This window comes from Perca fluviatilis, chromosome 19, assembly GCF_010015445.1.
Source record: "Perca fluviatilis chromosome 19, GENO_Pfluv_1.0, whole genome shotgun sequence".
In the NCBI taxonomy this organism is placed as follows: domain Eukaryota; kingdom Metazoa; phylum Chordata; class Actinopteri; order Perciformes; family Percidae; genus Perca; species Perca fluviatilis.
Genome location: NC_053130.1, coordinates 36,589,036 through 36,614,035, shown reverse-complemented (window position 1 = coordinate 36,614,035; position 25,000 = coordinate 36,589,036). Strand labels below are relative to the sequence as shown.

At 41.2% G+C, this 25,000-nt stretch overlaps 1 protein-coding gene across 1 annotated transcript in view; it reads right to left on the bottom strand.

The window, feature by feature from the left end:
• The window catches only part of ltbp1 (latent transforming growth factor beta binding protein 1), a 229,538-nt gene that overhangs the window by 104,510 nt on the left and 100,028 nt on the right, over nt 1-25,000 (bottom strand). The window contains exons 6-7 of the mRNA XM_039783518.1: nt 3,887-4,084; nt 119-405 (exon numbers count right to left, since the gene is read on the bottom strand). Of these exons, the coding sequence (XP_039639452.1) occupies nt 119-405; nt 3,887-4,084 (485 nt within the window). The remainder of the gene's footprint in view (nt 1-118; nt 406-3,886; nt 4,085-25,000) is intronic.

Sequence of the window (25,000 nt, the reverse complement as noted above, 5' to 3'; positions counted from 1 at the left end):
CTCCAATTGAGAGGCTTGATTGCCAGTTTCAACTCAACTTATTAGAAAATCTTTGGTTGCATATTATTTGCTACGTAAATCTTTCTTGTTGAGCTAACAAACAGTAGACATTTCTGACCTGACTCCCTGCTGTCTCCTGGAAGCAGCGGCCCAGGGTGTTCTTGGAGCTGATTGGCTGGTAGCCATGCGGGCTGGGATAAAGCATGTTGTAGCCGTGCTGCTGGATCTTCTGGCTGCTCTCTGAGTGCTGGTAGGTGTAGCTGGTGGAGGAGGAGGAGCCTGCCTGGGAAGCTTTGAGCTGCTGCCCGATGTTGTGGTAGTTATCCAGCTGAGACACCTGGTGGACCTGGACCGAGGCTTCGGGGGGATGCTTAATGTGGATGTTGACGATGCTGGGGCTGAACACTGGAGGCACATGGGACACATCAGCAGACAACTATTATATTGCATAATCGGGAATTGTGGGTAATACTGTGTAACATTTTAAAGGGAAACTCCACAGATTTGACACAAGATAGGTTTTCTCATCCTGAGCCTGTGGTTAGAGACTCTGGGGAGCTTTGTCAAGTCTGATGGTGCATTCACATTACAGCGGGCTTCCTCCATTATTGGGAGTGTGGTGTGTTGTGACAGGATTGGCAGAAAATGAGCTCTGTGGCAGACAAACGTTTATGATACTTCTACGTTTTGTTCAGCAAGATAATCTTCAGAAGTGAACACCACTGTATGATTTTTGAAGCGTAAATGCAATCGCCAGAAGTGAAAAGCCAACGTTAAGGCTAGAAAAGAAGTACACCATGGTCGCATGAAGACGTCCCCACCACTAGCTTCCAAGTAATTTTGTGTGCTTGGCATGATGACGTCTGTCGTCACATTTAGCAGATTGTTAGCAACCACCCTTTTTAAGATGCACAAGCTTAAAAATTCACGAGTGGGATGTGTACTGTCGTATTTTATGTCCTGGAACAAAAAGTGAAAATCTCTTAATGTTATTTTAATCACAGACCTTATTTCAGGTATCGAACCAAAGACTCATTGAAAAAGCCCGTTGACTTCAAGACGAGGGAACCGGAAGTGCAAAAAAGCTAACAGACTTCCGAGATTCAACCCTTCGAGGGGAGAGGGCCGTAGGCGGGAGTTATTTGGTGTGGTGTTCTGAATAAATAACTGACAAGTTTAAATTGAGAAGTTTGGACTTCTAGAATGGAGAGGGTGTGTTTGGTAAATGATACGGAGAGTGAGGCATGGCAGGTGTATGTGCAGCAGTGCAGCGCCAGGTGACTGTCTGAACCAGGCTAGTCTATATCCACAACGTTCCACTTCAGTATAAGAACCCTCTCAGTGTGCTGTGGTAATCCAAAAGTAATTTCCTAGATTTGTGTTTTACATTTAGAAATAAAACACAATAGTCCTGGTGCCTGCAGTGTCTTCTCTTCCAGCCTATAGCTCCTCTCATTCAGCTGTCTGCTTGTTACTCTAACAAAGTCATACTTTGAGATGGGGACAGCTCTATTATCTACAACTAGCATATCAACTGTTTTCAAAATGAAAAATTTAATAAAACGCTGATTATAACTTTCTAGAGTGCAAGGTTTTTGTTAAACCAACAGCCCAAAGTGAGAGAGGTTTAGTTTATGACATCAAACAGGCGAAGCAGCAACGCGTCACATTGGAGCAGACGGGCCCACAGAATGTTTTGCATTTATGCTTTAAAATAGTTGTCAGAAAGTGTGGATATCAAAGCGCAAATCACTACCATATCTTCTGGGACTGTCCCGGCATTAAAAACTTTTGGAAGGCGATACACAACGCTTTACAAGTCATATTCCATGAGGACATTTCTTTGGACTTTAAGACTCTATATCTTGGAAATATACCTCAAAGTTGGCTAAAAGGGGACAAACACTTGATAAATGCAATGCTGGTGGCCAGTAAAAAGGCTATTACTAGAGTACCCCACAATTGTTTCATGGAGAGATATTGTAACAGAAATCTACAGAATGGAGCGGATTGCAGCTCATGTTAACTGAAAAATGGAAACATTCCTTGAACACTGGCAGAAGTGGTACAACTATGTCTCAGATTAATGGGCTGACTGTACTTCTTCATTATATTGAAAGTGATTTCTCCCTGTTTTATTTATAGTTTTGTTTTTATGATGTAATTTTTGTTGGTTCATTTAAATATGTTTGTTTATCTCATCCTTTTATCTCTATACTTTAATAAGTATGTGGTTTGTCATAAAACCTGAATAAGTGAAATATATGTACGTTGAACGCTAATAAAATACAAATGAAAAAAAAATTATAAATAGTTGTCAATACATCAACTAATAGTTTTCATGCATTTTATGGGATTTCAGGTGACAAATAAATTGATTGATTGTTGTACTACGAGGGAAGTTAACATTATGGAAATGCTCAAATAGATCGAGGGATAAATACTCTACTGTTGATCAGCTCTTTGTTACAATATGCTGTATTGTGGACTGTTTTAGAGCTGCCATGGACACTAGCTGGATTTTAAATCCTAAATTTAGGGTGTGCATCAGATTGATCCATTGGAGCCTCAGCTGTAATCTACAGGCTGCATCTTGTCCAGCACGACACAGCTGTGTCTCTCTGAACAGACTGTCCTTCCCCCCAAAAAAATCCCATAGGTTGTTTTTCCGAGCAGCAATTACAACTCATTAAGATTCATAGTGGTGGTAGGAAGTGAAGTAACGTCTGATTTGAACCCAAACCTCCATCTTTTTATCAACTTAACTCAGTAGTTTTGGTGTCTAAACCTAACCACACTGGGACCGTTTCACTACGTTAACCACGTGTTTAAAACCGCGACCGTTCTCTGGTTTAGATATGAGGACAGAAAATGGGTCAGATCAGACTTACGAATAAAGGTCCTACATGGTCGTATAGTTTTGCGGGTTGGTTGCTCTGACGGACTGTCTACTGAACTGTGGTCATTCAGGAAATGTACAATATATATGATCTCCCAAGTGGTGTGTCCCTTCAACATCCAAACATGGTGTTCAAATATAGTGTGGGTCTTTTACACATTCTGTGTACCTGTTGTAGAAGCAATACTTTGATTTGCTCACTCTTACACTAATGCTTTGCAGCAGAACCAGCTAAAGTTCTCTCTCTCTCTCTCTCTCTCTCTCTCTCTCTCTCTCTCTCTCTCTCTCTCTCTCTCTCTCTCTCTCTCTCTCTCTCTCTCTCTCTCTCTCTCTCTCTCTCTCTCTCTCTCTCTCTCTCTCTCTCTCTCTCTCTCTCTCTCTCTCTCTCTCTCTCAACCAAGAGTCAGGTTCTGTCAGAGTTTTCTGTCTGTTTAAAGAAAGTTTTACCTCACCACTTTTGCACCAAATCCTTGCTCATGGGGGGAATTGTCTTTGTAAATTATAGAGTGTGGTCTAGACATACTCTATCTGTAAAGTGTCCTGAGATAACTCCTGTTAGGAGCTGACACTATGAATAAAACTGAATTGAATTAAATTAAGAAATCGTTTAAAAATGGCAAAATTCTGAGACACTAGTGCCTGGTGGGGAGACTATTCCAATGACTACTGAAAAGGCTCATGTGAGTTCTAACTATTTCACAGTTCAGTGCAGCCCTTGCAATGCATGACTCAAACATGTATCCTTTACAGGAAGTTCAATGATAAATAACAGGAAAAATGTCACTTGTTGCATCCACATTTTCCATCTGGCTCACAAGCCCCATAGTTTAGTAAAATTTTATTTGTACAGCGCTTTTCACAGACAAAGTGCTTCACAATGTGCATAGACAATAAAACCGTCAATATAATATACAAATACAACAAATACAATTATCAAATAATTTAGCCTTTACTTGTCCCGCTAGCATCCCAGTTCCCATCACTCACCAGGGTTGTGGCCATTGCTGTAGGTCAGGGGCAGGGTGTGTGTGGAGTGGACCTGAGTCTGGCTGTAGCCGCCTGACGGCTGCTGTTGTCCATTCTGAACAGCCATCTGGCAGAACTTTCCAGTAAAATCGGGGGGGCACTGACACTTGTCCCTGGTGCTGCACTTCCCGCCATTCATACACGGCAGGTGACACACCACTGAGAAGAGAAAAAAGAAGAAGTAGATGATGTTGCTGCACTGAGGCCCCACACAATTTGAATTCACATTAGTCTGACTTTCCAGAAATCTTGGTGTAGTCATGGACTCAGACCTGAATTTTAAAAGCCACATTAACATAATAAAAAAATCAGCCTATTATCACCTTAAAAATATATCAAGGGTTAAAGGACTTATGTCTCAGCAGGATCTGGAAAAACTTGTCCATGCTTTTATCTTCAGTAGACTTGACTACTGTAACGGTGTCTTTACAGGTCTCCCCAAAAAATCAATCAGACAGCTGCAGCTGATTCAGAACGCTGCTGCTCCAGTCCTCACTAAGACCAAGAAAGTGGATCACATCACTCCAGTAATGAAGTCTCTACACTGGCTTCCAGTGCCTCAAAGAATTGATTTCAAAATACTTTTACTGGTTTATAAATCACTAAATGGTTTAGGGCCAAAATACATTTCTGATCTGCTACTACATTATGACCCACCCAGACCTCTCAGGTCGTCTGGGACAGGTCTACTTGTTGTCCCCAGAGTCAGAACTAAACAGGGGGAAGCAGCGTTCAGTTTTTATGCTCCACATATTTGGAACAAACTCCCAGAAACCTGCAGGTCCGCTGCAACTCTCAGTTCTTTTAAATCTAAGCTAAAGACCTATCTTTTTGATGTTGCTTTTCTTTAAATAATCTATTTTATTAACTTTAATTTCTTATACTGCACTGTAACTTTTATTCTTATACTGCACTATCAATTTTATTCTTGTCTTTAAATTGTTTTTAATTGTTTTCTTACTGCTCTTTAATGTTTTATGTAAAGCACTTTGAATTGCCCTGTTGCTGAAATGTGCTATACAAATAAAGCTGCCTTGCCTGCCTTGCCTTACCTTTCCCACAGACACAAAGCAGAGAAAACGGCTTCAGTTCCCTGTCAGAAAGGTAAAAAATATTATTTATAATATTTTTGGTTGGCATGATTGAATATTTAGCATAACATTCCAGTTATAATGTAAGGTGCGCAGCTTACATTATAGAACATTCTTCCCACAGTACATTGATAACGTTCTCAATGTACTATACTGCCAAAACTAAGAAAAAGACACGGCTCTTCTCTCGCTTGATGCAGAGAAGGCCTTCTATAGGGTTGAGTGGACTGATATCTTTAACGTTACAGCTGCATTTGGTTTTGGAAATACTTTCCGTAACTGGATCAAACTATTACAGCTCAACCCAATAGATAGATAGATAGATAGATAGATAGATAGATAGCCGTAGACACAGAAATCTGTCTTGCAATACAAGCTCCAACAATTACAACACAACAACCTAAAAAGCTAAAAACATAGGAATCATTAAAAAAAAAAACTATCACTTCTTTGCCGTCCTATGTTGATTCAGCAGAGATATTGACAGAGGAACAAATGAGGGTTTATATTTGTTCTTTCTGCAGTCTGGGACCCTATAGCGCCTCCCGGAGGGCAGGAGTTGGTACTCCCCATACAACACATGGGAAGAGTCCAGGGAGATTTTGTCAGCCAGTCTGACGGTGTGCAGTACGCAGGGGCGTAGCACTAGACCCTGGGCGTTATGCATAGGCAGTCCTGATGGGCCCCCATGTTCCTCAACACCCCCAATAAAAAAATAAATAATAACCGGGCCTCTGTACAAATCAATCTGTAGGCCTAGATGTTTATAGGGTAATAACTATTAACTGTAATGCTTAGAGTAGCCTGATAACACACATTTCAAACCTCCTTTCTCAACATTCTCTAGCCTACTTTACAGTGGTTCCTACTACATTTTGTTTGTTTTCTCTGTACCTTTACTTGCCAGCCTGTGTACTATGGTGTCTCTCTGATCATCTGTTAATTTATCTGGCCATAGTCCTGGATCCTCTGGCAAAAACTGGTCTGCACCACTCTGCCTAACTTTAGTGTTACTTAACACCTTTCAGTCAAAATGGCTAAAGATGGTTTGCTTTAATTTTGATATAAGCTCACCTTGTCTCAAATCCAAAGAGGAGGATGAGGGCCTTGTGTTTCACAATGTTAACATCTGCTTCTACTGAATCTGACATAACTATAATGTTGACATGATATGTATCTACCGATGAGCTACCAAGCTACCTATGACACTGATTAGCCTATTATTGTTAATTATAGACATTATAGCCTATTAATTTAAAATTAAACATATTTTAAATTAGGCTATTACAATGGTGTGTTATATGCAAACAGCATTGCTAGTGTAGTTTATCTATTTAGCCTTTACCTCAGATTACATGTATAACCAAATTATCATTTGAAAGTGTATGTTCTGCTCTTTCAATGGGTTGTCTCAGTCCGTTTTTAGCGGAGATATTCAAGCAGTTTAGCACCATGGATTTCGTTTTTTAGTCTGTGCTCACCTTTCTTTGAAAAGAAGTCAGTTACCACTCATTTTGTTTTCTCTCCTTCTCCTGTCTTTCCTTTCATTTTGGTAATCTGATTTGGCATTCTTTGAGAATTTCTACAGCAGAAGTTTGCGCTCCACCAGATGAACAAAATGCGTGCAGATGGACTAAACCATTTGGCGCATTAGCAAGGGGTGGGTGAGACCTTAGATAGTCTTTTTTGTATACAAAATGTAGTCAGTCAATCAACCAAGTTATTCAGCCAATACACTAACTTTACATTTCATCTGACATGCATTATGAAATTTAATTAGGAAATGAAAATATCCAGGTGAAATAAAATATATTCCAGACTTTTCAAGGGCCCTCTCTCCCCTTGGGTCCTGGTAATCAGTATTGGTTTTACCCACAGTCCGACGCCCCTGGCAGTACGTGGCTTTCAGTGAGCGTGTTCTCCACTGAGTGGCCCACCAATTTGGAACAGATTCCCAGGAGCCGTCGAATCCTGGCCTTCAGATGAGCTGAGAGGCCTCCAAACCACACTGCACCTCCATACTGCAGGATGCTTTGAATTGTTGGCACAAAGAAAAGAGACAGGATTTCGCTGCTTGATCCAAATGACCTGAGTCTCCCTATTACCTATAACTGAGGAACTGACAAATTAAGTAGTGTCTGAGCCCTTTAATATTACAAGAGGTTGCCCCCAGGGTTCACCTCTATCACCACTTCTGTTCATACTAGCTATTGAACCACTAGCAATAGCAATTATATCTAATAGGCAAATACTGGGGATTACAATTGGTAGAATAGCTCTTTTTGCTGACGACGTAATTTTATTCTTAAAACAATTAAACACATCCATACCAGCACTGTTAGATCTAATTGGCCTGTTATATCTCCAGATAAACAAGTAAATGCTTCAAAATCATCACTAATGCTGCTTACTGGAAATAAAAGACAATATATGGACCAATGTTTGTTTACTTTCAAGCGCTCATCTAATTTTACATATTTGGGCATTAAAATAACACCTCATTTAGAAACTACAGCACCAACAAACTATGGAGTAATAATGAAATGAGTACATTATTCTATAGAAAGGTGGATGTCCTTACCTTTATCTATGATATGGAGAGTAAATATATTGAAAAAGGAACATATTGCCTAACTGCATGTACAGTATTTATTTTAAAATATCTCTCCACCCACAGGAATGTTTAAGAAACTCACAACACTCTTCAGGAAATTTATGTGGAATAAGAAGTGTTCTCGAATCTGCTTATCTCTGCTGTATCTTCCATTTGATACTGGGGGGCTGGAATGTCCAAATCTTTATTGGTACTATTTAGCAACACAATTGAGAACTATAATGTTCTATTTTTCTTCTGGAGAGCATGCATCATGGGTGGACATAGAGTCAGGCTCCTTTAAGGTACCATTACATTTGTACCTGTATACTGCTCACCCTATAGTTTTTAATATGATTAATGTATGGTATGAGGTAAAATAATATATGAACAAATTGGGCTCTCTGTCACAATGCAGCCCAGTGTAGGGCAAGGTTTCATTTAAACCAGGCGAGCTGGATGCAGGATTCCAGATATGGACAAAGAAAGTAATTAGTAGAGTAGGTGACCTCTTTAACCCTTGTGTTGTCTTCACTGTTGTCCATGAACTTGTCACTCCGGGTCAAAATTGACCATTTTTTGTCCCTCTTTTCAATGCTATTTGTTTTTATTCATGGTCAATAAACCTAATAAAATGACATTATACCTAATTTTTGAGTTAGAAAAAAAGCAGATATGAATTATTTTGACTAATAGAATAGTTAAGATCAGAGGATGTTGAGTGGTTTATGTCAAAAGTTTGGTCAGGATTCTGTTTTGAAACCATTTAAAAAATGTTTTTCAAATGCCATGAAATTAAATTAACAACCAAAATTCAATGGAAGTAATCATTAATCTTACCTTCGAAGAACATGGATGCATGGATGTATATGTTCTATGGGTTCTATACAACGTACATGCATGCATCCAAGGTATTTTGGGGCAATTTGGTTGTTAAGAAACCCTTATTTCTGATATAAAAAACTTTGAAAACGGGTCAAATTTGACCCGAGGACAACACAAGGGTTAAAAAAGGGATTCTAAAGACCTTTGAAGAAATCTTTCTAATGTATGACATCCCAAGGAATTTTTTTTTTCAAATATCTCTGAATGAGGAACTTTATTTCTTCTATACAAAACCAATCAGTAGTGATTCCTGCACTGTCATCTTTAGAAGAAATTATAACAAATGATTGTAATAAGAGATTTTTTTTATTGATGGAATTTTGATTCCATCAATATATAACTGGCTTGCATCTGGCTGTAAAGAAACATGGATAACCAGACTTGAGACATGGAGGGCGGACTTAAAAGAGGACATTTCAGAAAACGACTGGAAAAGAAACCTGAGACGCATCTCAGAAACAAACAGCAAATTCCAATTTAAAGCTACTCCAATATATTTGGCTGATGCAGAAATACACAACTCCTGTGACCTGAATAAATACAATCGTAATATACCTGACCTTTATTTTTAAAATGCAATGAGGCTAAAGGGACATTTATGAACTGTGTCTGGGAGTTTGACAAAATGAAAACATTCTGGAGGGAGCTGATCAATAAAACCATATTCATCTTGTCTGTGAACATTCCACTTGACATCTGGAAGAAAATAGAGGCACCTACAATTGGTGCTTGGATCAAGAATATGGCAAAATGTTGAAAATTGTTATTGCAATATTATTCTCTTAGGGCTGGCACTGTGTGTTTCTAATTGTCCAGACTAAAGCTTTGCTATTAGCAACATAAACTCCAAACATTTACCTTGTTGCTTTGTGTCTACATGCAGCATGTATATACAGTATCTCACAAAAGTGAGTACACGCCTCACATTTTAGTAAATATTTCATTATATCTTTTAATGGGACAACACTGAAGAAATTTCACTTTGCTCCAATGTAAAGTATTAAGTGTCCAGCTTGTATAACAGTGTAAATGTGCTGTCCCCTCAAAATAACTCAACATACAGCCATTAATGTCTAAATGTCTAAAACGCTGGCAACAAAAGTGAGTACACCCCTAAGTTAAATTCCTGTAGAGGCAGGCAGATGTTTATTTTTAAATGCCAGTTATTTCATGGATCCGGGATACTATGCATCCTGATAAAGTTCCCTTGGCCTTTGGACTTAAAATAGCCCCACATCATCACATACCCTTCACCATACCTAGAGATTGGCATGGTTTTATTTCAGTTAGCCTAATAGCTGGTTTGATTTGCATTGAGAGATGATTTTATGGAAAGTACCCCATGCCAATCTCTAGGTATGGTGAAGGGTATGTGATGATGTGGGGAGGCTATTTTAATTCCAAAGGCCAAGGGAACTTTATCAGGATGCATAGTATCCTGGATCCATGAAATAACTGGTCTTTAAAAATAAAAATCTGCCTGCCTCTATGGGAATTTAACTTAGGGGTGTACTCACTTTTGTTGCCAGCGGTTTAGACATTAATGGCTGTGTGTTGAGTTATTTTGAGGGGACAGCACATTTACACTGTTATACAAGCTGTAAACTTAATACTTTACATTGTAGCAAAATGTAATTTCTTCTGTGTTGTCCCATTAAAAGATATACTAAATATATACTAAATATATATATATATATATATATATATATATATATATATATATATATATATACGAAATATTTACTAAAATGTGAGGGGTGTACCCCCTTTCTGAGATACTGTAAAATGGAATCAATTTGTTTTAATTCAACTGTGAATGATTTGATATTGTCTGGACTGCAGCTGCCTAAAATGAGCTGGCAGTTATTAATAAAAGAAGAACGAGCTGAGGGCCAGAAAGCTCTCAGCACTCGGTGAGCCGGTGAGCTCACCTGGGAGAGAATATACCAGAGGAGCTGGAAAAACACCACTTAAATCCACTCTCTAGGGACTGCAGAAGGCCAAATGGCATACACATACAACAGGCTGAATGATTGAGATTTAAAAAAAAGAATCCTCATAACTCATTCCCTGAATATTTTCTGCTATCACCAAACTGTCATCAACTGGCCAAGTACCTTTCACTCCGCCTTGCCATGAACTACATTTTCTCCATCTGCTGAACTGAACGAACTGAAAAATAGGTCAACACCTATTTTTTATGTGCTCAGAGAAAACAATAAGGAAACAAATTCTTCACACACGTGACAAGAAAACTTATCTTTGCCAATACACCTGAGCATCGAAGATAGTGGAAATGATCCTTTCAAGAAAAGACAAAAACAGGCGCAAATATTCTGGAGAATTGTATGCAATTTGTGGAGGCTGAGGGTCCAAGACTACTCTTTTAATTCAAGGATTAAATGTGTTTTAAGTTTGTAACATTTGCAGTTTGAGCAGTAACATCGGTTACCATGTGCTGATGTCAGCACAGATTTCCAAAAATACTCCTTATGTTAACAGATATTGGCAAGAAGTCCTAAATTCCCAAGAATTAGTATAAACAAGACTGCAAGCCATGCTTGCGGCTTGGTAAGGCCAAACATTTAGCTGTAAAGCAGTGCCTTGAGCTAAATGCTATTGGCTAAGTATGTGTATAAATACAGTACATTTTTCATTGCTCTTAATGCACTTACACAGCAATAGACATTAGAGCTAAGAAGGTCAAAAAAGCTAAAGAAAATAACAAATATAGGTAAAGAATAGACAGAACTATTATGTGCGTATGTGACAGAATAGGTGTATATATAAATATGTAAATATGTAAAAAGCAATAACACAAAGTAACATGCCTGATGTCACACGTCATGAACTGGCTCAGGTGGTGACAACAAAAAGGAGACAACACCATGTTAAATGTTTAAACAATACTTTATTAAACCAAACTGAACCAAATTAGACCAAATAAACTCTATACAGAATGGGATGTGGACATCAGTGAAGTCAGTGGTGTAGGGTTTGTATGAGTTACAGAGGTGTGTGTTGGTGTTGTAAAGTGTAAACTTAGCAAAAGGCAAACCTAGGACAACATATCCTAACCAAACCAAACCTAACCCGGAGACAGCCAGAGCAGAGAGAGAGAGACAGGATACTGGAGTTAAATTAACCTTAGCACACCGGGCCCAGATGAGCTGAGTTGCTCTAATTAGTAAGCTGAAAACAGGAGGCTCAGGTGAGAACACACCTCGCCAACTACACCATAGGGGCTCCACAGGGTACAAGCCAAGTGTTTCTGTAAATTGTAAATTGTATATTTATGACTCATATAGACAGTGATATACGATATGGGCGGTATACAGTATACTGCTGATGTAATCAGGGGACTGAGTAGGTGGGTGGAACAGGTCAGGTGGGGAAACTGGAGTTTATAGGAGGGCAGGTGGGAGTGGCAGGGTCTGAAATGACAAGAGAGTTAGTGTTTGACAGCCAGACAGATTATTTTAAGAGGATGGAAGAATCCCGTTAATCCGCAGTTATTAATTAAAAAGAAAACTGTTCATCATAAAATCATATAATGAAATGGGGCTGTTCGTGTCCTTCTTAAACTAAGGAAGTTCCAAACATCAAAATACATCTGGAGGAGACCAGTTTTCATTATTGACCTGTCAGGGATTCACTTCAGATCTAATTTTTAGAATCCTCACCCTTGTTATTTCATGATACTTCCATGAGAATTATAGTAGTATTCATATTGTAGACTTAAACTATCATAGATTGTATGCAGTCTATAAGAACTATCTGTACTATCTAACTATCTATATGAGCTGAATGTATTCAGCCTCTTGGCTGATAAAAGTCCCCAGGGACCACACAACATTATTCTGTTAACATAATAAACCTTCATAGTGAAAATAAAATAAAATCTAAATCTCTTCAATTTAACAGGAAGTGATAAGCTTCATCAAACCTTCAATTTTGATTCAACATCCAAACCAATCAGCTCTTAGATAAAGGGTGAGCCAGGTGTTTCCCATCATGCCCTGGAATTTTGCAGTTGGTGGAGAGCAACGTCAGAGCTTGAGTCCAAAAAGCGCCACCCACCTTGATCTCATGAGGTCATCGCTGTTTATGTTAGCATGACGTCAGATCACATCAGGAACAGGTCGACCACAAATCTACCCTCCGCATCGTGGAGCCATCGCTGGTGACAGAGTGCAACTCCAAAGCACTTACACAAAATGTTTGGCAAAAAAGCACCAGGAAAACATCAAGCTTGTTGCAAGAGAGCAGTGAATGCCAGGAAACACAGGGAAGTAATGGACCTACTAACTACAAGCATAAGATATTTCCAGTGATTAAAAAGTGCTAAATGTCCTTTTACAATGTAGGGGTTAACGTTTAATCAATTGAAAACCTCAAGTGAAGTGCCAGTCCTTGAAGTACAGTTAAACGCTGCATTTTGTTTTAGATTTAGTATTATATAAGTAGAAACAATGTGAGAGAAAAAGAGACATGAGAACCAGAGCTGCAGCCAGTCAGGCTCAGAGCCAATCAGACAGACGGATGAAGAATGGGCTGGAGTCCCAGGCAGCATGTTTCTGCTGATTAGCTGGGGAAAAGCCCTGAGGCATCTATCGAACGTACAACTAGACTACATTTGGTTGAAAAAACACATTTTATTGTTAGTTATTTCAAGTCAGTAATACAAACTCCACAATCTAAAATGACTAAATATTTATATACATTGTACAGCTCTGAAGTTCATATTTTCCTCAGTTTCTAAGAACCTGCTGAAATTACCAAGCCTTATCTTTTGGACTTGGCTAGCTCTGGTAATTGGCCAACATGTCATCATGGGCTGTGGCCTGGATTTAAAAAGATCCACCCCTTCCTTCCATTGTATCATGAATCAACACTGCTCCCCAACCGTCTATCTCATCGGGTAGGTATGATAAACAAGACAAGCGTGATTTATTCTGTCTGGGCTCTTTGAGCTTGGTCTGGACTGCACATAAACTTCCAGCTACCTTCCTTGGCTCAGGTCTGCACCCTATCACACAGATGAGAAAGACGGAGGAAGGAGGGAAGGGCAGGAAGACTGAGGGCAGGGGAGGAATAAGGCGAGCCTGGACAGGCACATGCCACTAAGCTCCGTTTCTGTCAGATCCCTGTGCAGCATAAATCTGCAACATTCTCTCAAACTACCAACAGTGAGTTGGAAAGCTAATACATAAATGTCAGTTGAACTGTTTTGTATTTCTGACTGATGCAACCTACAGATGGATCTGGGTTGTTGGAGGAAGTAAACAAGCCACCATCAAGGCATTAAGGACCTCCTGTCGTCCCGGGGCCGGGAAATAAAGGATCGGGGACAACAAAAATTCATTTTGGGACGATAATTGAAAGAATAAAAACCCTGCTAATGTTACAATGAACGGCGATGAATATGAGTCTAACTGCACGTTTTGTGTAGCACACACAGTTCATAAACCTCCTTGACAACACACACACACACCACATAGCTAGACATGTGAAATTAGACGCTGTTCACCGCAAGTATCGACTGTCAGAGAAGTACAACGACACCAGCGTCCCGTGGTTGGATAGGCTACTTCTGCTCTTTCTATTGTTCCATCAGGTGAGCAGACAGCAGGAACATGCAGAGCAGTGCCCGGCCGCGACCTCCCAACAGCTGCAGGAATTCAACCCAAGTTGGCAAGCTTTAAGCCACTTTATTGTTTGTTAACGTTGTAGTTAATTGTTTGTTAGCAACCAGTTAGCTAACGTTAGCCTGTCTAATGTTAATGCTAACGTTACAGTTAACAGCTAATGAGTCAGAGCAGACATTTGCATTTACAGTGAGCCAGCTGACGATAACGTTATCATGTCACGTTAAGGGTCAAAACTCTACAACAGCTTAAACGTGTCACTGGCATTCACACTTAACGCTACTTCCTTTCTCTTCTTCATATACTCTGGGAACATCTCTCCATGGCATTGGGTCCTGGCAACATGCTGCCCATCATCTCACAGCTGCATCTTATCCACACACACCAGCTGGCAGGGCCCTTTCTGGCTTTTTGGGGACCTTGTCCATCCATCCATCTTCGTCCGCTTATCCGGTGTCGGGTCGCGGGGGGAGAAGCTCCAGCAGGGGACCCCAAACTTCCCTTTCCCGAGCAACATTAACCAGCTCCGACTGGGGGATCCTGAGGCGTTCCCAGGCCAGGTTGGAGATATAATCCCTCCACCTAGTCCTGGGTCTTCCCCGAGGCCTCCTCCCAGCTGGACGTGCCTGGAACACCTCCCTAGGGAGGCGCCCAGGGGGCATCCTTACCAGATGCCCGAACCACCTCAACTGGCTCCTTTCCGGACGCCGGAGCAGCGGCTCTACTCCGAGCTCCTCACGGATGACTGAGCTTCTCACCCTATCTCTAAGGGAGACGCCAGCCACCCTCCTGAGGAAACCCATTTCAGCCGCTTGTACCCTGGATCTCGTTCTTTCGGTCATGACCCAGCCTTCATGACCATAGGTGAGGGTAGGAACGAAAACTGACCGGTAGATCGAGAGCTTTGCCTTCTGGCTCAACTCTCTTTTCGTCACAACAGTGCGATAGATTGAATGTAATACCGCACCCGCTGCGCCGATTCTCCGACCAATCTCCCGCTCCATTGTACCCTCACTCGCGAACAAAACCCCAAGGTACTTGAACTCCTTCACTTGGGGTAAGACCTTGTGTGAAACTTTATATAGGGCCCCAAAAAAGGGCCAACTTCTTGTTAAGGACAGCACTGTTGTTGCCAACTTGGCCTTTGTTTGTGGTGTGACTGATTCACCTCTAGTCTCTAATCTTCAGATGGATTTAAATAAACATGTTGATGATTGATCCTATACAGTGCCTTGCGAAAGTATTCGGCCCCCTTGAACGTTTCGACCTTTTGCCACATTTCAGGCCTCAAACATAAAGATATAAAACTGTAATTTTTTGTAAAGAATCAACAACAAGTGGGTCCCAATTATGAAGTGGAACGAAATTCATTGGCTATTTCAAACTTTTTTAACAAATAAAAAACTGAAAAAGTGGGCGTGCAAAATTATTCAGCCCCTTTACTTTCAGTCCAGCAAACTCTCTCCAGAAGTTCAGTGAGGATCTCTGAATGATCCAATGTTGACCTAAATGACTAATGATGATAAATAGAATCCAGCTGTGTTTAATCAAGTCTCCGTATAAATGCACCTGCTCTGTGATAGTCTCAGAGGTCCGTGTAAAGCGCAGAGAGCATCATGAAGAACAAGGAACACACCAGGCAGGTCCGAGATACTGTTGTGGAGAAGTTTAAAGCCGGATTTGGATACAAAAAGATTTCCCAAGCTTTAAACATCCCAAGGAGCACTGTGCAAGCGATAATATTGAAATGGAAGGAGTGTCAGACCACTACAAATCTACGAAGACCCGGCCGTCCCTCTAAACTTTCAGCTCATACAATGAGAAGACTGATCAGAGATGCAGCCAAGAGGCCCATGATCACTCTGGATGAACTGCAGAGATCTACAGCTGAGCTGGGAGACTCTGTCCATAGGACAACAATCAGTCGTATACTGCACAAATCTGGCCTTTATGGAAGAGTGGCAAGAAGAAAGCCATTTCTTAAAGATATCCATAAAAAGTGTCGTTTAAATTTTGCCAAAAGCCACCTGGGAGACACACCAAACATGTGGAAGAAGGTGCTGTGGTCAGATGAAACCAAAATCGAACTTTTGGCAACAATGCAAAACGTTATGTTTGGTGTGTAAAAGCAACACAGCTCATCACCCTGAACACACCATCCCCACTGTCAAACATGGTGGTGGCAGCATCATGGTTTGGGCCTGCTTTTCTCTCAGCAGGGACAGGGAAGATGGTTAAAATTGATGGGAAGATGGATGGAGCCAAATACAGGACCATTCTGGAAGAAAACCTGATGGAGTCTGCAAAAGACCTGAGACTGGGACGGAGATTTGTCTTCCAACAAGACAATGATCCAAAACATAAAGCAAAATCTAAAATGGAATGGTTCACAAATAAACATATCCAGGTGTTAGAATGGCCAAGTCAAAGTCCAGACCTGAATCCAATCTAGAATCTGTGGAAAGAACTGAAAACTGCTGTTCACAAACGCTCTCCATCCAACCTCACTGAGCTCGAGCTGTTTTGCAAGGAGGAATGGGCAAAAATGTCAGTCTCTCGATGTGCAAAACTGATAGAGACATACCCCAAGCGACTTACAGCTGTAATCGCAGCAAAAGGTGGCGCTACAAAGTATTAACTTAAGGGGGCTGAATAATTTTGCACGCCCAATATTTCAGTTTTTTATTTGTTTAAAAGGTTTGAAATATCCAATAAATTTCGTTCCACTTCATGATTGTGTCCCACTTGTTGTTGATTCTTCACAAAAAATTACAGTTTTATATCTTTATGTTTGAGGCCTGAAATGTGGCAAAAGGTCGAAAAGTTCAAGGGGGCCGAATACTTTCGCAAGGCACTGTAATCATTTATATGAGGTTTTATTTTTGTTAAATGTAATTTATTTACTGTATTTAATCAAAAAATGATTAATATTGGAGATGCATTTAAAAGATGGAGACAGCGGGTTGGCTAATTTCCTTCTAAACAGGTAAGCGTTGAGCTTCATTCATTTATATCATGGTTAACGTAGGGATGGTCATTTTCATTCATTTCAACATTCATGTGCTCGCATTAAATTGTATAGAGTAACGTTGCTCAAGTTAGTTACTCGCAAAGCGGGTGAAGGGATCCTGACTGGTGCTAACGTAGAATCCATGACATGTGCCAGAAACTGCAAATTTGACTTCCTTATACGTTACCATCGCCAGCTTCACGGTTATGATATGTTGGACTGTAAGAGGATTCCCACTTTCTTAAAAAATGGCATGCAACCATAATGTGTAATGTACTGACTATACAGTGTAGAGACAAGCTGTATAACGGGTCTGGAAGTAGTAGTACTGACAATCACCCCCCGGCCAAAACTGTCCACAGGCTTCTGTTTAACGGGCGTAGCCGACACACAGTGACTGTGCCCTGGGTACAGATGACCAAAAGGTCGGGCACAAAGCTTCGCAAGCCTCGACTCCATAAATCCTTTTTTTCTTTTATAAAACTCCATTAAATCCCTGTGTTTGGGTTGCCGACAGGGGGCCGCTGAATAATGAGCGGTCTAGCTACTGATGGTGAGTTGAGCCCCGCTCTCGTACTAGCTGGGTAGATTCTTATGTTCCTGGCCAACCTTTCACTTTCACTGCAGTGCTGTTTTCTTTTGATTAACTTATAGAATTCTTCTGAATACGAAAAAAGAAATCAGAATTTGATGATTTAAATCATGAATCACTATGGACATAGGTGCCACATTAATGTTATTTTCCCCAAAGCCTGTGCCATAGCCAATCTCTTTCACCATTCACACAGACTTCACTTATCTGTCGGAGACAAGCCAAACATCTCTGCTTCTTCTGTCAGTGTAATGTGTTTGCTTCAACTCTGCCACTGCAGTATAATAGCTAAGGCACTTGAAAACGCAACACATAAATAAGCTGTCAGATTTGTCTTTAGCTAGTACATGAAAGCTTTTTACATTTATTGACAATAAATGATTTACTTTTCTTTTTGGTTTTGTTTGAAATTTCTGCTAATGCTAAGGCACAATAATAAAAAATACCCCCACCAAAAAAAAGCCCCCCCCCCCCCCCAACCCCCCCCCCCACCCCCCCCTTTCCCCCCTCCCTCCCCCCTGGAAAGTGATATACAGATACATTATTGTAGTAGTGGTAAAAAAAGTAAATAAACTCTATAGCGAAAATGTATTGTATTTAAACAGAGCATGGTCTTTGATTGGCAGATTGTTTTGGATAACATTTAGCTTACCCACCAACATAAGGTATGTGATTTGCATTGATCTACCAATGGAGAAAGTAGATCTGAAATGTGCTGGGAGAGCCCTGAGGCCATGGATGTGCTAAGAGAGCTGGAAACATGTAAAGGCAGCTCAGTAGCAGAGTGCTTACAGCGTACGCAGCCATTCCAATCCTCTCTATGCTGCGTTTGGTAAATAAAATACTTTTTTACTGCATTCTGTTGTCTCAGTACCTGTACTCTGTGCAATGACAAAGTTGAATCAAATCTAACATGATATAATATACTCCAAAAGTGTGTATGCAGATGGTGCATACAGTCAAATGTTCTGCCATGGACATGTGCACGGATCCTCACTGATATGGGCAGGCACATGCACTCCTACAGCTACAAGAGTTATATTATTCTAGGTTAAAATGTTTCTCATCACCCCCGTTGCCATGGTACATCCATGTTGTAGCTGATCTAAATTCCAGGTTGTTAAGAACACAGAGTTACACTGAATTAGGTAACATTGCTGATGGCAAACCATGCAAGGTTTCTTTCACTGCCATCTTTATTCTGCAAGAGATAAAGTGAATACAATTGAATATTCAAAAGAAGAGTTTTGTCCATATTGGATTCTCCAGTGTGACCACCTTCTCAGAGGTCATCACAGTAAAGGCACTTGGTTACTGGTTTGTGGCTCAAATGCTCATGTCAAAATTCACAAATGTCAATCTCGAAGCTAAATGTATCTAACTACATCAATACAAATCCATTCCAGGAAACAAAAGACCACCATAGTCTAGTCTAGTCTTCCAAGATGGCGGCACGCACGGACGCAGCGGCTCAAGGCTCCCAGCTACTTTGCACCTTTTTGTGTTTTCTATGTACTTTCTGTCTTTTTCTGACACACTCGTGTTTAAGTAAGCCAATCTACAATCGTCAAAAACTGATAGGCATCGGTTTTCTGGCGAAAATGGAAATTACAAGTGTTTTTACACGGACTCACAACATCCCGCCGGAGATAGCGAGACCACCGGGCGCCTTATGGACTGTTGTCGGGCCCGGAAGGCGCCGGAGGTGGCGTAAGGAGAGAAAGCAGAAACGGGGATGTCGGGCAGGCCTGCTAGTCCGGCTAAGGAAACAGCCGCACCGACCTCCGCTACCATCTATCCTTCTCACAAACGCCAGATCTCTGACAAACAAGATGGATGAGCTGCAGTCAATGATCGCCTACAATCACCTTATCCGTGAGTGTTGTTTGTTGATTGTTAGCGAAACCTGGTTACACCCGCAAATCCCCGATGCTACAGTGGAGCTAGTAGGCGGCACTATACACCGCCATGACCGGACCGAAGCCTCCGGTAAGATCAGAGGAGGTGGACTCTGTGTTTATGTACTTGAGGATTGGTGCTTGGACAGTAGAGTAATCGACACTTATTGCTCACCGGACCTGGAGGCCATGTCTGTCCAGTGCCGACCCTTTTACCTGCCTCGGGAGCTAACGGTAGTCATTGTGACTGTTGTTTATATCCACCCAAATGCTAACGTTAGCACGGCTCTCGGCCAGCTTTAGCTCATGATAGATAAACAACAGAGGGCTCATCCGGATGGTGTTCATATCATCGCGCGGGATTTTAATAAGGCACGCCTCAAGACCTAAATTTCATCTGCACGTTAAATGTGCTACTAGGGGAGAAAACACATTAGATAATGTTTACTCCAACATTAAACATGCCTATAGAGTGTCACCCCTCCCCCACCTCGGGCAATCAGACCACCTTTCTCTGCTGCTCTCTCCGGCTTACACCCCACTCAGGAGGCAAACAAAACCTGCCACACAGACCATCAGAGCCTGGCCTGAAAATGCTCTCACCCAGCTGCAAGACTGCTTCACTTCTACAGAGTGGAGTATTTTTTGAAGATCAGGACCTGGACACATACACTGAGTCTGTCCTCTTTTACATCAAGTGCTGTATTGCCAACGTCACAGAGGAGAAACGCATCCGGATCTTCCCAAACAGGAAGCCCTGGATGACAGGTGAAGTCCAGACCCTGATCAGAGCTCGTAACTCGGCCTTCAAGACGGGAGACAGAGCTCTCTCCACTAGAGCTGAACTGAGGAGGGGTATTAAACAGGCAAAGGACTACTATAAGAGGAAAGTAGAGGGACATCTGATTGATAACAACCCGCGACAGATGTGGAGGGGTATCCAGGCCCTAACAAACTACAAAGGTCGCCCACCCCCCACATCCTCCAGCAGAAGTACCCTGGCAGAGGAGCTAAACAGCTTCTTTACCCGGTTTGAGACTACCACCACACACCTGCAGTCACTGCCTCCCCCTGGCTCCAGCACTCCACCTCTTTTTCTTCAGGAGCATGAGGTGAGGATGAAACTGAGAGCAGTGAACCCCAGGAAAGCTGCTGGTACCGACGGCATTCCGGGAGCGGTGGTTAAAGCGTGTGCAGACGAGCTAACAGGGATCCTCACAAAACTTTTCAATCTCTCCCTGACACATGCCACCATCTCCACATGTCTGAAGGCCTCTATTATCATCCCCATTCCCAAAAAACCTGCCATAAACAGCTTGAACGATTACAGACCCATTGCTCTGACATCTGTAATCATGAAGTGCTTGGAGCAATCAGTCTCCCAGCACATCAGAGACTGCCTCCCTTCCTCTTTCGACCCTTGCCAGTTCGCCTACAGGGCAAACCAGTCAAAGGAGGATGCCATGGCTCTCACACTTCACACAGCGCTGAGCCACTTGGAATACAAAAAGAGCTATGTGAGGATGCTCTTCGTGGACTACAGCTCAGCGTTCAACACAATCATTCCAGACATTCTTTGCAGTAAATTGATGGAGCTACAGATCCCCCACATGCATGTGGATTAAAAACTTTTTGCGAGCCGCCCACAATCTGTGAGAATCGGCCCACACCACTCCTCCACACTCACACTCAGCACTGGTTCTCCTCAAGGCTGCGTTCTGAGCCCTCTGCTGTACGCACTGTACACCTATGACTGTTCTCCAACCCATCAGTCCAACCACATAATAAAATATGCCGATGACACCACAGTGATTGGTTGTATTTCCGACGGGGACGAGACAGCATACAGAGCAGAGGTAAAGGATTTGTCGTGCTGGTGCAAGGATCATAACCTGACCCTGAACATTCTTAAAACAAAAGAACTAATTCTGGATTTCAGGAAGCATAGACAGGACTACACCCCCCTCCTTATAAATGGAGAGCGGGTGGAAATTGTCACCACCTTCAGGTTTCTGGGCACCCACATCTCTTTTAACCACTCTTGGACTCACAACATCAGGGCACTGATTAAGAAAGCTCAGCAGCGGTTACACTTCCTGCGTGTGCTCAGGAAGAACAATCTTGACACAAATCTACTGCTGGCTTTTTACCAATCCTCTGTGGTGAGCGTACTAACGTACTGCTTGACTGTTTGGTACGCAGGCTCCACAGCGGCGGACAGGAAGGCGGTGCAGAGAGTTATAAACACTGCACAAAAAATCATCGGCTGCCCACTGCCCAGCCTGGAAAACATTGCTATCTCCTGCTGCCTTAGGAAAACCAAGGCCATCACCACAGACCTCTCACACCCTGCTTACCCCCTATTTGATCTGTTGCCCTCGGGGAGACGCTACAGGTCAATCAAATCTCACACCAGCAGGCTGACAAACAGCTTTTTCCCCTGGGCCATACGGACTGCCAATACTCATGGACACTCACTTTGTCCATGACATTCATGGATACTCTTATCATAAGCATTCACTCCAAACTTTTATAATAACTACAGACATATTTTTTATCTTTTATATTTTATGGATATTTTATATTTAAATACATACGCAAATAATATATATTTTTAGTATGTTAGTAGATACTATTTTAAATGAGAGCATATTGCTCGCTGAGCCTGTTTCTTGTCCTTGCCTGGACATACAGTATGTCGTTCCTTGTTTTTTCTTGTTGTTTGTTTTTATTTTTTTGTGTGGTGCAAGGGTGGCTCTGTGAGAGCACCCTAAATTTCGTTGTACCTTCACAGTGCAATGACAATAAAGGCTATTCTAATTCTAATTCTCTAATTCTAATTCTAACCATCCATCTGTTTGAGCTAGTGTTACTCCAGTTCTATATGTGTTCAGCTGTGTCAGACAGGAATTCATCTTGTTCCTGCTCCCAGTAAGGACTGAGGCAGGTTCAGACACGGTTTCCCAGGTCTGTTCAACACATTACAGAACATCCACGTTACATGCTCCATAACACACAACGTGTTTCATGATAATCTGAGGCTGCAATCTTATTATATACACTCAATTCAAAGACATTTACCCTACACTTTTGATTCACAACCTTACATATCAAAGTTATTTCATCATAACTTCTTCCTAACAATGTATCTAGAAACTGTAAAAGCTAAGATCCAAATGATTTGGCAGGTATTTAGATGGATACATGGGTTACTCAAAGATAGTATATTGTACCTCTGCTAACGTTTTGGGGATCTATTGCACAATCATATTCATGAAAACTGATCAACAAGTTACTCTCAAAGCAATATGTTTGTCAGCCAAGAGAAGTTGCCTGTGACTGAATTTTAAAATGTATATGAGTTTGTCCAACTTTTTATTTAACACCTTTGGTGATTATATATATACTAGTGCAGTGCCCGTTGAAAATCCGTTTGGATGGGCTGATTGCTTGGCCTGTGGTGTTGCTGCTTGTAGAATTTATCCAAACCAAACTTACTTACTTACTTAAGCCTTTAGATTCCCATAGGAACATAGGCCATCGACGAAGCTCTTCCATCCTCTCCGCTCCAGATGTTGCCATTCCAGCCCTTCTTTCTTCATCTCCTGTTCTGTGGTTCTTCTCCAAACCAAAGTGTACCCCAAAATGACTTACAGAAGGACCCTGAACAACTTAATATGCAACTCCACTGTATAGCCTACTATCTATTGACTTAGTGTAGGCTACGTCTACATCAGAGGAAGACATAGGCGCCCACGGAAAATACCGAGCACCCACTGAGCACCCACGTGTGCCAGACTGCCAGTAGGCTACATTCATTTAAAATTAAACATTGCAATTGGTGCTAAGTGGAGCGTTTGTCATAATGTGATTGGTTATGTCGCTGTCAGTCCCCTGCTCCATATCCTATCCACCAATCACAGCGTCTCTTGGATGAAAACGCCTCCATCCCCCCCACAGTGCGTGCATGTGCGTTAGGTAATCAGAGTGAGAATTAAATGGACAGATTTGTTATTAAAAAAGCAAATCTAATGATGCAAGTGCATCAACGACATCCACCACCAGTGCGGATGATACCGCAGAATCGGTTACTGTGCGCTGGATACAGAGCACCGCGAGCGGCCGGTTGTGGTGCTCCGTCAGGTCAGCAGTAGTTGGTGGTCTAGTTACCCCAGAATAGGTGACTGTGCGTTGGATACAGAGTATCGTTTAGTATAGTTGGTGGTCAGTTAAACTTCTCATCTCCAATCCTATCTGTATTTGTGAGAAGTGGCTCTGTCCTGAGTTGAAACTTTACGGCTTTATTATTGAGTTAACCCTCATGCCCTCCTTAAAAAAACTTACTCTCGACACCTTCGAGGCAAAAATGTCCACGCACACAAAAACTGTTATTAAATCATCATATATCAATATTTTTTTCTGCTTTTTTTTCAGAAATCACTTAAACAACTTCTAACCTAATCAAAACTACCAAACATTCAATCATTTTCAGGATTTTAACCCTTTAAATGCCAGTTTATGTATTTGAAGTAGTTCATTTTTTATTACAAAAAACACAAAAAATGATTTTTTTTCCATATAATGAATAATATCTAGATGGGGCTTTGGTGGTGATTAGAGGCTTGGATATGTCAAAGATAAGCAACAAAATTAATTTGATTGCATTAGTATTTTTTACATAGTTCCAGATACTCCCTTTGGACACCTTCGAGGCAAAAATGTACATGTCCAAAAACTGATATTAAATCATCATATATCAATATTATTTCTGCTTTTTTTTCATAAATCACTTAAACAACTTGTAAATTGCTCAAAACTACCAAAAATTTAATAATTTTCTGGATTTTAACCCTTTAAATGCCAGTTTTAAATCTTTGAAGTAACAATTATTTATGAAAAACCCAACAAAACATTAATTATTTTCCATAAAATAAATCATAGGGGAATGGGGCTTTGGTGGGGATTAGAGGCTTGGATATGTCAAAGATAAGCAACAAAACTGATTTGATTGCATTAGTATTTTTTATGTAATTCCAGATACTCCCTTTGGACACCTTCGAGGCAAAAATGGCCCCATTGACTTCCATTATAACCACATGTTTTGATCTCACTGCCTTTACAGTATAAAACCATGCATTCTGTAATATCAGCATTTCATTTGGAAGAAAACTAGTCATATTTGACATTTTTACAGTATTTCACCAGATTCAACCATTTTGCCCTTGTAGGCCGATGCATGAAATTATAGTTATATTATGGAGCTGTGTGTGTGTGTGTGTGTGTGTGTGTGTGTGTGTGTGTGTGTGTGTGTGTGTGTGTGTGTGTGTGTGTGTGTGTGTGTGTTTGTGTTTGTGTGTG